The sequence below is a fragment of the Danio rerio genome, chromosome 20 (genome assembly GCF_049306965.1).
Source record: "Danio rerio strain Tuebingen ecotype United States chromosome 20, GRCz12tu, whole genome shotgun sequence".
NCBI lineage: Eukaryota > Metazoa > Chordata > Actinopteri > Cypriniformes > Danionidae > Danio > Danio rerio.
The window spans coordinates 22,546,167-22,563,432 of NC_133195.1; the positions used below are offsets into that span (position 1 = coordinate 22,546,167).

A 17,266-nucleotide genomic window follows, 5' to 3' on the forward strand; every position below is an offset into this window, starting at 1 on the left:
CAGAATGACAGAAGGAAGAACGCAGGAAGATGATGAGTGAGTCAAGCGAGCAGCAGGAAATATAAATCGAACAGGGAGCACTGAAGAACAAGATCAGAGAGCCGCCAACAGAAAGGTACAAGAGTCCAAACACAGAGCTCTCCCCGCGACACACGACCAGAACTCAGCGACCGGAACCTGACAGGACACAGACAAACAGACGTGAAGAAAACGAACTGACACTGTGAGACAGAAACGCTGAACATATATAGGCGCGGTAATGCGCTGCACCTGTGGTCCACTGATTACAGCTGAGCGGTGCTGCGCACGGCAAGGCTGGTGACAGCGTACACGTGACCACCCAGCTGATAAGGTAAACACAACTGACAGCAACGCGACTCTAACACAGACACAGAGACACCCAACACACACACTCATACACGCATATACGTAAACGCATAACGCACCACACCGTACACACACACACATACACACACGCAGACACATCATAGAAGAACAGACAGATCCACAATCGTGACAATACCCTCTCTCCTAGGAACGCCTCCTGGCGTTCCCAGACGAGCATACCTGGCGATTGTAATCATCGATAAGAGAGTGATCCAGTATGTCCCCGGCCGGAACCCAACTTCTGTGCTCAGGACCGTAACCCTCCCAGTCCACCAAGTACTGGAATCCTCGTCCCCTCCGTCTAGAGTCCAGAATGCGCTTAACCGAATAAGCCGTCTCCCCATCTACGAGACGCGGCGGGGGGGGGACTGGTGTGTGCGGATTAATTGCCGTATGAAAAACGGGCTTTACTTTAGATACATGGAACACGGGATGAATTCTCCTGTACGCTGGAGGTAATTTGAGGCGGATTGCCACAGGACTAATGATTTTAGTGACAATAAATGGGCCAATAAATTTAGGAGCTAGCTTATTACAAACGGTGCGGAGCGGAATATTCTTAGTTGAAAGCCACACTTTTTGACCGACAACGTAAACGGGAGGCTTAGACCGGTGGCGATCGGCTTTAGCCTTGGTGCGCACACCCACTTGGAGGAGGGTCTGTCTGGCCCTGCTCCAAGTGCGGCGGCACCTCTGGACAAAGGCGTGAACGGAGGGGACCGCGACTTCAGATTCCAGACTGGGAAAAACTGGTGGCTGGTAACCTAGACTACACTGAAACGGAGAAAGGCCCGTGGCCGACACTGGTAACGAATTATGTGCGTACTCCACCCACGAAAGCTGCTGACTCCAGGAGGAGGGATTCTGTGAGACCAAACATCGCAATGTGCGCTCAAGATCCTGATTGGCTCTCTCGGTCTGACCGTTACTCTGGGGATGAAAGCCAGACGAAAGACTCACAGTAGCCCCCAATAAACGACAGAATTCCCTCCAAAATTTAGAGATAAACTGAGGCCCCCTGTCAGAAACCACGTCCGTCGGGAGGCCATGAATGCGAAAGACGTGATTAATGACAGCAACCGCTGTCTCTCTGGCTGACGGTAATTTGGGCAGAGGGACGAAATGAGCAGCCTTCGAGAACCGGTCCACTACGGTTAAAATCACCGTGTTGCCGTTGGAGGGAGGCAGCCCCGTAACGAAATCTAGCGAGATGTGGGACCAGGGTCTCGAAGGTACTGACAGCGGCTGAAGGAGTCCCGCGGGTGGCCGATTGGAAGTCTTGGAAACAGCACACACAGAGCAAGCCAATACAAAATCACGCACATCACGAGCCAATGCTGGCCACCAGAATCGTTGTTTAATAACAAATGATGTGCGACTCACCCCAGGATGACAGGCTACTTTGGAGGAATGTCCCCATCGAATAACATCTGACCGAAGTTTCTCTGGCACGAATAACCGACTCGGTGGGCATCCAATCGGGGGCGTTACCCCATCTAAGGCTGCGCGAACCTTCGACTCTATCTCCCATGTGATGTTAGAAATAACAATCCGCTTAGGCACTACGGGTTCGAGTGACGATGTACGCTCCGAAGAATCAAAAAGACGGGATAACGCGTCGGGCTTAATGTTCTTAGATCCCGGTCTATATGAGATGGTGAAATTGAACCGTCCGAAAAATAACGCCCACCGAGCCTGCCTAGAGTTTAATCTTTTGGCGGATTTGATGTACTCAAGATTCTTATGATCGGTCCAGACGATAAAAGGGACCCCCGACCCCTCTAACCAATGACGCCACTCCTCCAAAGCAAGCTTGACGGCCAACAGCTCTCGATTACCAATGTCGTAATTACTTTCTGCGGCTGATAACCGATGAGAATAATACGCGCACGGGTGGATCTTGCCATCCGAGGAGGAGCGCTGGGACAGGATAGCTCCGACCCCGACCTCTGACGCGTCGACCTCCACCACAAACTGCCGGGAGGGATCAGGGGTTATCAGGATTGGAGCTGAAACAAAACAGCCTTTCAGTTTTGAGAACGCAGCTTCGGCTGCGCTGGACCACCTGAACGGCGTTTTGGAGGAGGTCAAGGCGGTCAGAGGTGCGGCGAGCTGGCTGAAATTGCGAATAAATCGCCGGTAGAAATTGGCAAAGCCCAGAAACCTCTGCAGGGCCTTACGGGAATCAGGAGTTGGCCAATTTACCACAGCCTTAATCTTCTCTGGATCCATGCGCAACCCCTCGACTGACACGATATGCCCTAGAAAGGGAACAGACTGTGCATGAAAAACGCATTTCTCCGCCTTGACATAAAGACCATTCTCTAACAGCCTCTGAAGCACTCGCCTGACGTGCTGAACATGTTCCTGGAGAGAATGGGAAAATATCAGTATGTCATCCAGGTAAACATAAATGAACTGATCTATCATATCTCTCAGCACGTCATTGACGAATGCTTGGAAAACAGCCGGAGCGTTGGAAAGGCCGAAGGGCAGAACGCAGTACTCAAAATGCCCTCTGGGGGTGTTAAACGCTGATTTCCACTCATCCCCCGCTCTTATGCGAACCAAATGATAAGCATTGCGGAGATCTAATTTTGTAAAAAAGTTCGCCCCCTGCAGACGTTCAAAGGCTGAAGACATCAACGGCAAAGGGTATGTATTCTTGACCGTTATGTTGTTCAGCCCTCGATAATCAATGCACGGGCGAAGGGAACCATCCTTCTTTTTTACAAAAAAAAATCCCGCCCCCGCCGGTGAAGAAGAGGGGCGAATGATCTTGGCTGCTAGAGAATCAGAAATATATTTCTCCATGGCCTCCCTCTCTGGAGCAGAAAGCGAGTATAATTTGCCTTTAGGCGGAGACGTACCTGGCAATAAGTCTATTGCACAGTCATAGGGACGATGAGGAGGCAAAGAAGCAGCCCGGGACTTACTGAACACTCTCTTCAGGTCATGGTACTCACGGGGCACGTTTGACAGATCCATCTGCTCCTCCTGAAACACAGAACGAGAAACAGCAGAACAAGCAGACACTAGACAAGATTTATGACAGCTCTCACTCCAAGAAAGCACAGTATTATGTCCCCAATTAATGTGAGGTTTGTGCAAAACCAACCAGGGATGTCCCAAGATCACAGGAGTGGCAATAGTCTCTGTTAAAAAAAACTCAATAGTTTCGGAATGGTTACCAGAAGTAATGAGTCTTATAGGAGCAGTGGAGTGTGTGATGGTGGGGAGAGAAAGACCGCTAAGAGCGTGCACTGCGATAGGAAGAGAAAGGGGAACAACAGGGATTTTCAAACTGTACGCCAGCTTAGAGTCAATAAAATTCCCCTCGGCTCCGGAGTCGATGAGCGCATGACAGTGGTGCATGATAGAGTTAAAAGATAGATTGACTGGCAGCATGGTTGTGTTAGGGGACTTGTCAAGGGTGATTTCACCAGCCAGTAAACTCTTACCCGGCGACGAATTCTTATTCTTGGCTAGACACGAAGCCACAAAATGTCCAGCGACTCCACAGTACATGCATAGTCCTTCCATGCGGCGACGACGCCTCTCCTCCGTGGAAAGCCGAAATCTGCCCATCTGCATGGGTTCCGGCTCGAGATCAGATGAGGGGGGTTCAGAAGATGCAGCGAAAAAAGATTGCGTGGGAAGAGGTGGAGTGTGCAATTTCTTGTGGGAACCTCTCTGTTGTAACCGAGTGTCCACTCTGATGGCTAAATCAATAAGCCCATCCAGTGTCTTAGGCAGATCCATGACGTAGATTTCATCTTTAATATAATCTGCTAGTCCGTGCAAAAACATGTCCCACTGAGCTTCGGCATTCCATTTACATTCGGCCGCCAGAGTACGAAAGTCAATGGAATATTCAGCAACACTCAACTTATTCTGTCTGAGTTCAGCGAGCTTACGAGCCGCCTCTCTGCCAGAGACCGCTCGGTCAAACACAGTTTTTAACTCCTCTGAGAAAGCTTTAAAGGAGTTACAGCAGGGGAGTTTACGCTCCCAAACAGTGGTACCCCAAAGTGCCGCTTTACCTGTCAGCAAATTGATCGTAAACGCCACCTTACTCTCTTCGTTAGGGAAAGACGAAGGCTGTAGCGTGATGTAAAGTGAACACTTTGCTATAAATGACCGGCACAATTCTGGTTCGCCGGCGTAACATGCTGGTGGTGGAAGTCGCGGTTCAGTGGATCTGGGGGTCTCTTCTAGCGCATGAGCTGCTGGTGGAATGGTGGGAGGAGCTTGCTGGACAGCTTCAGCACGAAGCTCAGAACCCAGTCTCTGAACCTGAGTCGTGAGCTCAGAAACTTGAGTGACCAGCGCCTCAATGGCCTGGCCGGTCACTGCCATTTGTTTGTCCTGATGATCCAGTCGGGCTGAATTGTGGGCGAGGAAATCCTGGATTTTGGTGACACTTGCTGGGTCCATCTCAGTGGTCAGTTCGTTCTGTCACGGAATACAGGGAGACCCAATTGCAAGTAAAATAATTATTTATTGACTCAGACAGAATGACAGAAGGAAGAACGCAGGAAGATGATGAGTGAGTCAAGCGAGCAGCAGGAAATATAAATCGAACAGGGAGCACTGAAGAACAAGATCAGAGAGCCGCCAACAGAAAGGTACAAGAGTCCAAACACAGAGCTCTCCCCGCGACACACGACCAGAACTCAGCGACCGGAACCTGACAGGACACAGACAAACAGACGTGAAGAAAACGAACTGACACTGTGAGACAGAAACGCTGAACATATATAGGCGCGGTAATGCGCTGCACCTGTGGTCCACTGATTACAGCTGAGCGGTGCTGCGCACGGCAAGGCTGGTGACAGCGTACACGTGACCACCCAGCTGATAAGGTAAACACAACTGACAGCAACGCGACTCTAACACAGACACAGAGACACCCAACACACACACTCATACACGCATATACGTAAACGCATAACGCACCACACCGTACACACACACACATACACACACGCAGACACATCATAGAAGAACAGACAGATCCACAATCGTGACAATATGGGTCGTTCACATATCATATGAGTAACACTTCTCACAACACAGATGCTTAATACACATAATTACTTCTGTATAAATGTTTATTACAGTTTTTGTATGAACAAGATTTGACTATAACTACAGATCAGTAATAGTCAGAAATAGCCTACTGTATATTCTGAAATTATATGAAATAAATAAATAAATAAATGCAACACATATAAACACACACACCCTTAAGGAGGTCACACAAGAAGTGCCGCTTGGGCCACGCGGCGCCATGCATTTCAGAATTCTAAACACAGGTTTGTGTCAGGGTACACACAGCGGCACCACAAGTCAGCGGCTGTCTGCGGCGCCCAGCCACGACTCAGGACACTGTTTATATTTCTGCCACACCACAGAATGCCATCTGAATACTTTAATTTTAAATAGCATGCGAATGTGTGCGTCTGGTGTGCGATACATTCAACTGTCATGTGCGAGCCATACACACAACATACACTTAGTCCTTATTTGGATTTAAAATCAACATAAAATATAGCCCACAATCAGTGCAAACCTCTCGTATGTGTCTTTAATCTTCGCCAGCACATGTAACCTCTGTTAGAAAGTTGCTGAACAATCATGGCAATAGATAAATCTCTTTTTCTTGGCTTTGTGGCTGTTTCAACAAGACAACAACAAGGTTTGTTTGAGCTCGTGTTGATCATGGCTTGTTATTATATTTTTATAGCGTATTTGTCTCTGCTGTGTTTTTAAAAATGGTGCTTCCTTTGTTTTCATTCTCCTGGCTTGTGGCATGAGTGAGTGACACATCTCTGTAAAGCAATAGCAATAAGCTTCGCATCTTGCTCCGCCTTTTGGTACCCTTTTGTTGTGCTAGGTACCCTTCTAAAAGGGTACCCAGAAAGTAGTACAGTACAGTTCACTTTTAGGTACCTTTTGACAGTGGTAACAGCCATGAAAGCATACGGTACCAAACTAAACTGTACCGTACTGTACCACTCAATGGAAACGGGCCATTATATGCTAAAAAGGCAATAATGGTACAACATTTCTGACCTTTATCACAGATAAAGCCTAGAAAAATGAGTCATCAAATGGGTTTAACCATGGGTTGAACCAATAGGTTTAAATATTTCTTTTCAGCTAACAAATAAATAAATTGTTCTTTAATTATAGTTTTGTAACTATTACAATTTTTTAATTAAAAATTTTAATATATACATCAGTGTTAAACCTATAAATGGTGGAAAAACATATTCGGTAATTGTGAACCTGGGTCTCCACTTTTGCCATGGCCTCTATTGGCTTTAACAAACTTATCCCTCAGGTTTTCAAAAGTTTTTTAAACTTTTACAAAAACTTTCTTCTTTTCCCACTGTTGTTGCAATTTTTAACCAATAGATCTCTTCAAAGTGTTTCATATTCAACTCAAACCAAATGTGGCACCGGACTAACTGTTCGCTCGAGTCTCGAAAAATTTTGTGTGCTCCGCCAGCCGAAATCATGTTGTGAGCACCCAAAGTAAACCTCTGCAAAAACAGTAATGACAGCACATTTGCTGTGCACACTTAAGCAAACTAAAGAACACGTTAAGTATAAACTAGGCTTTAGATTCCAGCGTACATCATTTAAATGTAAAAATAATGAGCATAAAAAATAAACTATACAACTGTGACCATAAAATAGGTAAGTTGACCAAAGTTCTTAAGACTATATTGAAGACATACAGTTCTTCAGCAGTGATGTTAACTTTTGTTTTTACCATTTTCATAATCTTAAAAAACAAAGTTTATCATCTTTCAAATTCATCTCATAGATGGTGGATTCTTGTTCAGATTTTCTAATAGCTTTTTTAATTCTAAATACGGGAAAGAATCTTAAATCAAGACTTTAATTGAAAAAGTGCTGCAGTCAGATGGTGTTATTTGTCAATGTCAGGTGAATGTATACATCGCTTACCCGCTTGCGGAGGTTGCAGGTGAGGATGAGGTTTCTGGAAAAGGAGTTAGCGAAGGCCGTGTAAAACTCCAGCACTTTGAGTAATGCGTCTCTCCTGATGACGTGCAGGTCGCAGTATGTCAGGGCCCTCACGTTTGCACAGGCATGAGCCAGAGACGACTCCTTCCAGAACACGTCACCAAACACATCGCCCTTACCTGAGACACAACACAACCATTACAGTTCAGAAATAAAGCTGATGGAAAAAGAAAAAAAAGCTGTTAATTTTGCCTTGATTTCTGCAATTGGTCATAAAATATGCATGGCTGAAATCATTTAGTCAAAAATATAGTAAAAATATAATAGTATAATATTGTAATAAAAATTATTATAATATTGTAATATAATAGTATAATATGTTTTAATTCATTCATTCTTTCATTTTTTTTTTTTGGCTTAGTCCCTTTATTAATCACCACAATGGAATGAACCGCCAACTTATCCAACATATGTTTTACACAGCTGATGCCCTTCTGGCCGCAACCCATCAATGGAGAACACCCATACACACTCATTCACACTGTCACACTATGGCCAATTTAGCTTACCCAGTTTACCTATACCACATGTCTTTGGACTTGTGGGGGAAACTGGAGCGCCCAGAGGAAACCTCTATGAACACGGGGAGAACATGCAAACTCAACACAGAAATGCCAACTGACCCAGCCGAGGCTTGAACAAGCAACTTTCTTGCTGTGAGATAAAATATGTCTATTGTGCCAGCATTATTGTGATCTAACAGCAAAAACAGTAGCACTGAGAAATATTCAGTCACTTTTAATCATGAAATATGATATGTCTTTGTTTATTTGATCAAAATAATGTAAAAACTATTATTGTAAAATCACTTTTGATCATAAAACCCTATGTTTATCGATTCAGCATTGTAATCTTACAGCAAAAACAGTGGCACTGAGAAATATTTTATCATGTTCGATCATAAAATATGCTATAGCTCTTTTCATTTGATGAAAAACAAATACAGTAAAAATATTCAGGTAAAATATATATAAATTGTATATTATATATAATTATTTATTTATTTATTTATTTATTGCTTAAATCTACACTACACATTAACATGTTTTTTGTATAATTTGTTTTATTATGATTGTGTTTACAGGCTTGACTTAATCTTACAGTACAGCATCGGTCTTGCACCACAGAATCTGCACAAAGTCTAACAATCCAGCGTTCAGTGTTTTTGATGAGGGGCATCATTAGGAGCCCAGCAGGTTTAGTCTGGTGGGTTCAAGTAAACGCCTTGGGGCTAATTAACTCACAGCACTCGCATCTTATTTCATTTCATAATCATTAAAGCAAAAGAGCATCTGATCTGATTCCCCATTAGAGAGTAGAGACATTAACTTCCTCTCTGCAGCGTCTCATAAGGTCTAATGTCATGTCGTTTGTGGTTAATGCGCGTCAGTGAAGGGCACGTCACATTCTTGTGGCAGTGGTACATCAGTCGGACTCGAGAGATGTAGAGATCAAGAATAGACCAAAGAGACAGAAAAACACGAAGGTCGAGAAGAGCCACGCGGAACGGGTGTGAATAAACAGACGTGACCTGAATTCATGAAAAAATTGGAGGTTGTTTTTGAAGTTTGCAAACTTTGTAACTTTAGTCAACTTTTTTGACTTAGACTTTAGACTTTGCTTTGATTGTAAAGCATTAACTACAAACTATAAACTTTACTTTGAACATGTAAAACAATAACTACAAACTTTAAACTTTACTATATGAACATGTAACACAATAACTACGAACTATAAACTTTAATTTGAAAATTTAAAACAATAACTAAAAACTATAAACTTTACTTTGAACATGTAAAACAATAATTACAAACTATAAGCTTTACTATATTAACATGTAACACAATAACTACAAACTATATACTTAGAACATTTAAAACAATAACTACAAACTTTTTGGCATTAGACTTTTTGAATTCACTTTGAAGATGAAAAATAATAACTATACACTTTACTTTGAACGTGTTAAACAATAACTAAAAATCTCTTTTTTTTTTACTTTAGACTTTTACAAAATATAACAACACAATTCAATTATGGCTTTAACAGTCAAAATTATGACTAGAAAAGTCTAAACCTTGATTCCATCTATCACTTACGCTCACTTTATATTACAAAGGTCCATTACAGTTGCCTTAAAATAGCAATGCCAACAACGTGCCTTAAATATGCCATTATTTCAACTATTAAAACTTGTACCCTTGTCTTGTAGTCCACATACTTTTGTCTTCAGATTAAAGTTTGTAATGATATGATTCATCTTAATGCTTTAGTTCATGGCTTATAACACTTTAAAAAAAGACTTTAATTCAGATCAAAAAATCAATTCGGAATACAATTCAGCACAGTTTAGCAATAAGCATTATGGACCAACATAACATCTGTGAAATATAATAACTGAGATATAATCTTTTTGAAGGCTAACCCCTGAGGTCTTCTTTTTCTTGTAAGCTTTTTTGAACATTTAAAACAATAACTACAAACTTTTTTGACATAATGCTTAGATTTTAGGCTTAGAATAAAATAACCACAAACTATAAACTTTATCTTGAACATGTCAAACAACTATAAACTTTTTTTTTACTTTAAACTTTTACAAAAGTTAACAAAAAACACAATTCAAAACTATTTTAAATGACATATTTACGAATAAGAATACGAAGTAACATATGCTTATAAGTAACAATCCATGACAATAATTAATAATCCATGTCAGCACCAATAATGCTTAGCCTGTCAACACAAACTGGTGTTCGGGGCGACTTGAGGTCCTATGCTGATCCTTTCCCTCCCTCTGATCACTTTCATGTCTATACTCACTACTGTCCAATCAATTGAAATTAAACCCCCACCAAAATACATATTAAAAAATACAAAACAATAATTATCAAAATAGCTTATTCTGTTATCCTGTCATCATAATACACTCTTCACAAAGGTACGACTAAATAAACTGCAAGAACACCAATCAAATCTGTTCTTTTTCCATATACATTCTGAAAATCATGTTTATACGGGGTTTTTTAAACTGGGTCACAATTCTTAGCTAGTTGTTTATTATCTTGCATATTTGTACGATGACCAAGAGAGCTCAGATATGCTTAGTTAAGAAAACCCATGCAAATACAAAAACACTAACTAATTGAGAAAACTTTTTTTATCAGTTTGACGACACATACATGCAAGACGATAAACAGAAATTGGGGTAAAAAATAACGGGAGAATAATTCAGGGGGGCTAATAATTCTGAATTTAAATATAGTTATACATTGTATTTAAATTGTAAAAGTCAAATTACAGAGATGCACATTTCCAGGATTGAAGTTTCTTTGCCCAAGTCCAATAAGGCACTTATGAGCCTGAACTTACTCATCTTTTACGAGAGTGGTCTGCATTTGTGCTTAAAATATGCTTGTTTTTCTGACAACAAATCTGCTCATGGTTACAGCCCTGGCTGCACTGAGGCTGTGTGAACTATCAGTGCACATCCCTGTGAAACAAAAGACTCAACAATCAATGGACGGAGAATTGCTCCCCACAGCTCCATTACAGCAGGATAAGGAGACGCGTAGACAGAGTAACAAATGCCACATATCGCACATGCAACAGACTCTGGCCTTTTATGTGACTTTAGAGAATGAGCGTTAGCAAGTTCCTGGATGAAAAAAAAGTGTGTGGTATTGAATCTGTTTATAGTTTATAGTTTATAGTTTGCTATTTTCACACACTTATCATATGTTTTGGTATGAAAAAGTTTGTATTTTCTAAAGCTTTGTAAAGACACGTTTAATTAGGTGAGTGTAGGGCCATGAATCTGCCATTATATGTCTTTGAAAACAGGTGATGTGTAGGGGCAAAGGGGTCATAACAAAGCATGAGAGAGGACTTGGGGATACAATGCAGAACCATCAGTGTAAATAGTTAGAGAAAAACATGAAACGTATACAACATATGTTGAAACTGTCATGTAAATAAAAAAACACACACACTATATGGAAGAGAAGACACCAGTTTAGATGTTTAAAAACATAAACACTAATTATAACTGCCAAATTTCAACTATATGTGATAAAATGGTGATGATTACATTAGATCTGTACATTATAAAAGACAAAAAGAAGAGGGGGCTTTAAATTGGGGTCATAGAGCAGTAGGAGCTGAGGGAGCTCTGTTGAACCATGCTGTGAAAACACAAAGGTTAAAGGAAGCAAGGATAAAGGGTATGGTAAATTAGAGGGACATCAGTTTTGTCCTGGGAGAGACTGCTCTGCATTATTGGAATATCCAATAAAGTCTATTATTCTGAAATTTATAACCTCCAGACTAAGTCTGATTAATTAATGAAACACCTGAAAACCATGACTGGAGTTGCAGATCAAGGCCCTCAGGAAAAACATGCAGTATTACAAACATACAAGAACTGGCTAATTGTGAGCTTTCTTTGGTTTAATGAGAATGCTGGGATGTGTGCTGAAAACGTACTATTTTGTATTTATTCAAGAATATTAAGCCATTCAAAAAAATTTGAATATTGCATTGTTACAGCTTTTATTGCTAGTAAAAACTGCTCAGGGTTGTTTGTTTTAGTTTCTTTACAGGCACTTATGTTGAAGTACTTCAATTAAATGAAATGACTGAAAGCTAAAAGTTATTTTCAGAGTTGCTGGCCAGGAAATTTTACTGGTTTATTGAGCACAGAGTGGGGCGACGCAGTGGCGCAGTAGGTAGTGCTGTTGCCTCAGAGAAAGAAGGTGGCTGGTTCGAGCCTCGGCTGGGTCAGTTGGCATTTCTGTGTGGAGTTTGCATATTCTCCCTGCGTTCACGTGGGTTTTCTCCAGGTGCTCCGGATTCCCCCACAGTCCAAAGGCATGCACTACAGGTGAATTGGGTGGGTTAAATTGTCCATAGTGTATGAGTGTGAATGAGTATGGATGTTTTCCAGAGATGGTTTGTGGCTGGAAGGGCATCCGCTGTGTAAAAACATGCTGGATAAGTTGGTGGTTCATTCCGCTGTGGCGACCCCGGATTAATAAAGGGACTAAGCTGGAAAGAAAATGAATGCATGAATGAATGAATATAGAGTGACCACAGTGGGGCATGTTGTCAGACTGTAAGAGGTAAGTTGGCACTTACTACTATACAACCTATTGACAGGGGTGTAGTCAACCAAAACCAAGACTATTATAAAATCACTTTCAATAATTGCAGTAAAGCTGAAACAAAATGGAGGAATACAAATCTAAATCATTGTATGAGTTAAAAAGTAAAACTTGTGACTTTAACAGTCAATATTATGACTTTTAAGTCTAAACCTTGGACCTGCCTATCACTAACGCTCACTTTAAATGACAAAGATCCATTTCTGTTGCCTCAAAATAGCAATGCCAACAATGCCCTTAAATATGCCATTATTTCAACTATCAAAGTTTTGATTTCAATTTACTAAGTCATAATTGTCATAAGATTTACCGTTAACATGAACATTTTGAGTCCAAAAGTCATGATTTTGACATTCATTCATTTTCTTTCCAGCTTAGTCCCTTTATTAATCCGGGGTCGCCACAGACAATTTATCCAGCATATGTTTTACGCAGCGGATGCCCTTCCAGCCGCAACCTACACTGGCAAACAATCATACACACTCATTCACACTCATACACTACAGACAATTAAGCCTACCCACTCACATGTACCGCATGTCTTTGGACTGTGGGGAAAACCGGAGCACCGGAGGAAACTCATGCGAACACGGGGAGAACATGCAAACTCCACACAGAAATGCCAACTGACCCAGTTGAGACTCAAACCAGTGATCTTCTTGCTGTGAGGTGACAGCACTACCTACTGCGCCACCGCGTTGACATGATTTTGATTTAGTAAATGATAATTTTGACTATATACCTTATCATCGTTTTTTAATAATTTTTTGTGTGTGTGTGTCATAGGTGCTCTTTATCTCTCTATCTCTCTGTCAAAACTCCTAGGATGGCAAACTTCAGTTTTCCATTTGTCCATGAAGACCTCAATCTTTATTACTCCCTGTGAAATCATCACCATCACTGCCAGTAAGAAAAAAAAACCAAAGTTAAAAAGGATGTGAGCGAAGAAAGAATTTTGTTCTCATTTCGGTTTTAGTATGTTATAATGGTAATGTAAATACTTACTACTAATATTTTATGATCTCTGATCATTAGGAATTGAGAAGTTTAGACATCATGTGACATACACCTCGCAACACGCAGAAAACTCCACTTTCTAAACACACCAGCTTAGAAGTGAGCACGACACAATGTTTTCTTCATATATTTTTTGATATACTATATGTGTAGTTTATGGCAGGTTAACGCTGAAGATGTTATGTTGGTTTATTTTCTGATAGGTAGTTTAGACGGTAATTTCAGCTAGTTTGGGGTTTTTGTTAGATTGCTTTTTTTTTGGCACCACTTGACATCCACTTTTTCCCTTAATAACATACATTAACTGATTTTTTATTTTTATTTATTTTTTTGGTGTTGTTTGACATCTTTTCACTTTTGCAAATAAACTCACTTATTTTGCATTATTTGGTTGTCGTTTTGCTATTTTGCCACTGACTCACTACAAACTGAGTCACATCAAAATTTCACCTTTTTAACCCCTAGAGCTAAACTTTAAAGTCGTAACAGTTATGAGTCATAATTTCAGCTTAATGGACATTGTTTCCAGTGTTTTATAAAATTGTAGCTCTACTCCTCATCTAAGCTACACCTCGGTCTCAAAGTTATGGCTTGAAACACCTAAAAAAGACTTTAATTTAGGTCAAAAATAAATTCAGAATCCAATTCAAGACAGTTTTACAATAGGCATTTTAGACCAACATAACAATGGACCAACATCTGTGAAATATAGTAAGTGAGACGTTATCTGTTTGACAGATAACCCTTGAGGTCTTCATTCTTGTAAACTTTTCTTTCAGTCTAAAGAATGATTTAGCTCACCTAGAATGGCAATAACTTCATCATCCTGAATGACCTCCAGCGATCCAGACACGACGAAGCACAGGGTGTCCACACTCTCACCGGCATGGAAGATGAGATCTCCTGGAGCGCAGTGTGTGGTCTGAAACTCCACCGCCAAAGAGCGCAGGCAGCCGTCACTGGCCAGCCGGAAAGCAGGGTGCTCATTGAACACCTGCCGGTTCAGGTGCACGCAGATGTCTGCCCGCATGTCTTTAGGACAAATGGACAGAACCTGATGAGTAGAGCAAGAACAGCCATGGATTAATGAGAGAGTCTTAAAGAGCGTGTACATGGTCTGAGTTCATTTTATGCATATTGAGAAAATAGATACTGTACTTCATACTGAGTTCTGAAACTTAGATATTTCATGTATTAAAAAAATGCAGCCGATTTGAATGTGATCAATCCATTGAATGGGCATTATTAGTGGTTATCAGCTGATAGATATGGGCCAGATATGGGCCTTCTGCGCCTACTGGTAGGCTCAGAAGGCTGTTATCATCCATACACATTATTAATCAGCTCTAGATCACATACGTTTGCAGACAGAGGTTAACGAGAACTATTTATATTATTTATTTAATTTCCCATTAATTGTATTTCATAAATGTCTACCCCCACCCCAACCCTAAATCTAACCATCACAGTAATGTTAAAACAGATCTGGATCAGGAGTCTTTTCTATTAGTATAGCTGATTACTCATGTGGATAGATGATTACAGCCTTCTGAGCCTACCAGTAGGTGCAGAAGGCCACTACTATCAAAGACTATAGGGGAGAAGCTCAGACTAGACGTGTGTTTTTACGACAATTTGGTGGTCAACAAACGCACTAAGATCTCAGCGGATATTTGCTTCACAGACATAAGAAATATATCCACATAAAGCTTGAAATCTGTGCTTTTAAATAAAATGTACTTGAAAACAAAAGTATTTTGGTTTGTTATCTGTATGAAACAAACGTGAGGTACAGTCCAAGACCAAGTTGTGAATTACTTCAGAAGACCGGCGTGTGATTATTGCTCAGAGGATGATAATGTGTAAACGGCTGTAAATGAGGTTGGTGTCGTGATCTCGTTCTTTTCAAGTTCACATGCATAAGCTCGGGGAATCTGAAAATATGCAGATTTTGTTTGATTTGGATGTTTAAAAATGAAACTTATATGACAGTTGTTGTTTAATTTCATTGGTGATTCCTAATGTAATCCTAAGCCTGGCAAACAGTTTTGGAGAATTTGATGTTTCCCCATTCAAACAGAATGCCTGAGCATACTTCCCGAAAGGCGTTTCAAAGATGGCCGCCAAGTTGGATGACTTCCCTTAAAGGGACATGGCCATACTACTGGCCCATATCTATCAGCTGATAATCACTGATAGTGCACATGCAATCGAGTGATAACATTCAAAGTGTATGCAGCATGACTGTTTACTTGTTTGTTTATTTGTTAATTCATTTAATCAAAGTGAAATAACATAAAAATTGAGATTTGTCATAGCATTTATATACTGCTTATCTCTGATTATTTAAAATGTTTTTTTTTTTTTTTTTTACCTCACTTGTAAGTCACTGGATAAAAGCATCTGCTAAATGAGCAATTGTAAATGTTAGTAAAAATTAAATAAGAACAATTTACATACAAATATTAAGTGTTATGTGAGTAAAATATACATTATTAAATTATAATAATGATGTTAACAATGACAATTATTATGATGGCTACTCATTAAAGTCTTAAATCAAGTACTGCAGAGACTGATGTAATAATGTGGTGGAAGCCAGTTCAGTCTATACAGCAGAGAATTGCATTCGTAAGCAGTGAGTTTATTTTGCCTTAATGCACTCCATTGCCTCAGCTAGACAGACAAAAGAAGGCAAAGAGAAACATGTTTGGTTGCTATTGGTATTTGGAAATGTCAGTTTCTGAATATTTCACATGAGTATTGTTTACACTGAGAACTCAATTAACACTGAGCCCAAGGACTTGAGGTTAATCAAAAATAAATAAATTAATAAATCAATAATGCTTATACTGTCATTATATTAGCATACTACAATTAAGTAGACTACCTTTGACACAAATGATTAACAATTAACATGCATGTACAAAAACAAAAAATGATTAATCAACACTGAGCAATGTTTTTTTTTTAACTGTATTGATTCAAATTGGATCCAAATGCAGCAGCCCATTAGCCGACTGAAGAGTCTCATTTAGCTGAGGGTCTTAGTATTGATGTAAAGAACAAGAGTTGTGTGACAGCTCAATAGGTGAACTTTGACAATAAATAAATCGGAAATCTTTACAAACATGCTTAATGTGACATCCCTTTTTGATTCCTACATCAGATTAAATGTACACATTGACTTTAAATACAAAGAAAACACATTAAATACAAGTTGAGTATCTGTTTTAATACTCAAACTAAGGATGAAATTGTGTTTCAACAATACTCCTTTCATTAAATGATGTTTTGGTTGGTGTCTATTCTAAAAAATCAGGGTAAAAATGTATTGCATTGAATTGCATTTTATTTTATTTTATTTTATTTTATTTTATTCTTTTTTTAATTATTAATAATAGAAATAAATAAATTTATTTAATGTGTTTACTTTAAATCATATTTTTTGTCACGGAATAATGCGAAAATCTCTGAAAGTATCTGATGAAACCAAGTTTATTTGTTAAAAAACTTTAATATTTAATATATAAATTAATGACTGAATAAATGTTATAAATAAATACTGCACATAAAATTATTGAGTGTTGTGAGAGTAAAAAATTCATTATAAAATAAAATAAAACAATAAAATCATAAGATTA

General features: G+C 39.8%; 1 protein-coding gene across 4 annotated transcripts in view; it reads right to left on the reverse strand.

Annotated features, from left to right (window-relative positions):
* Positions 1–17,266, reverse strand: part of kcnh5a (potassium voltage-gated channel, subfamily H (eag-related), member 5a) — a 227,768-nt gene that overhangs the window by 48,859 nt on the left and 161,643 nt on the right. For 3 of the 4 annotated variants that reach the window (XM_073932538.1, NM_001276280.1, XM_073932539.1), the window contains 2 exon segments: positions 14,424–14,676; positions 7,369–7,565 (listed from right to left, as the gene is read on the reverse strand). In XM_073932538.1, the coding sequence (XP_073788639.1) occupies positions 7,369–7,565; positions 14,424–14,676 (450 nt within the window). 4 annotated transcript variants of the gene reach the window in all.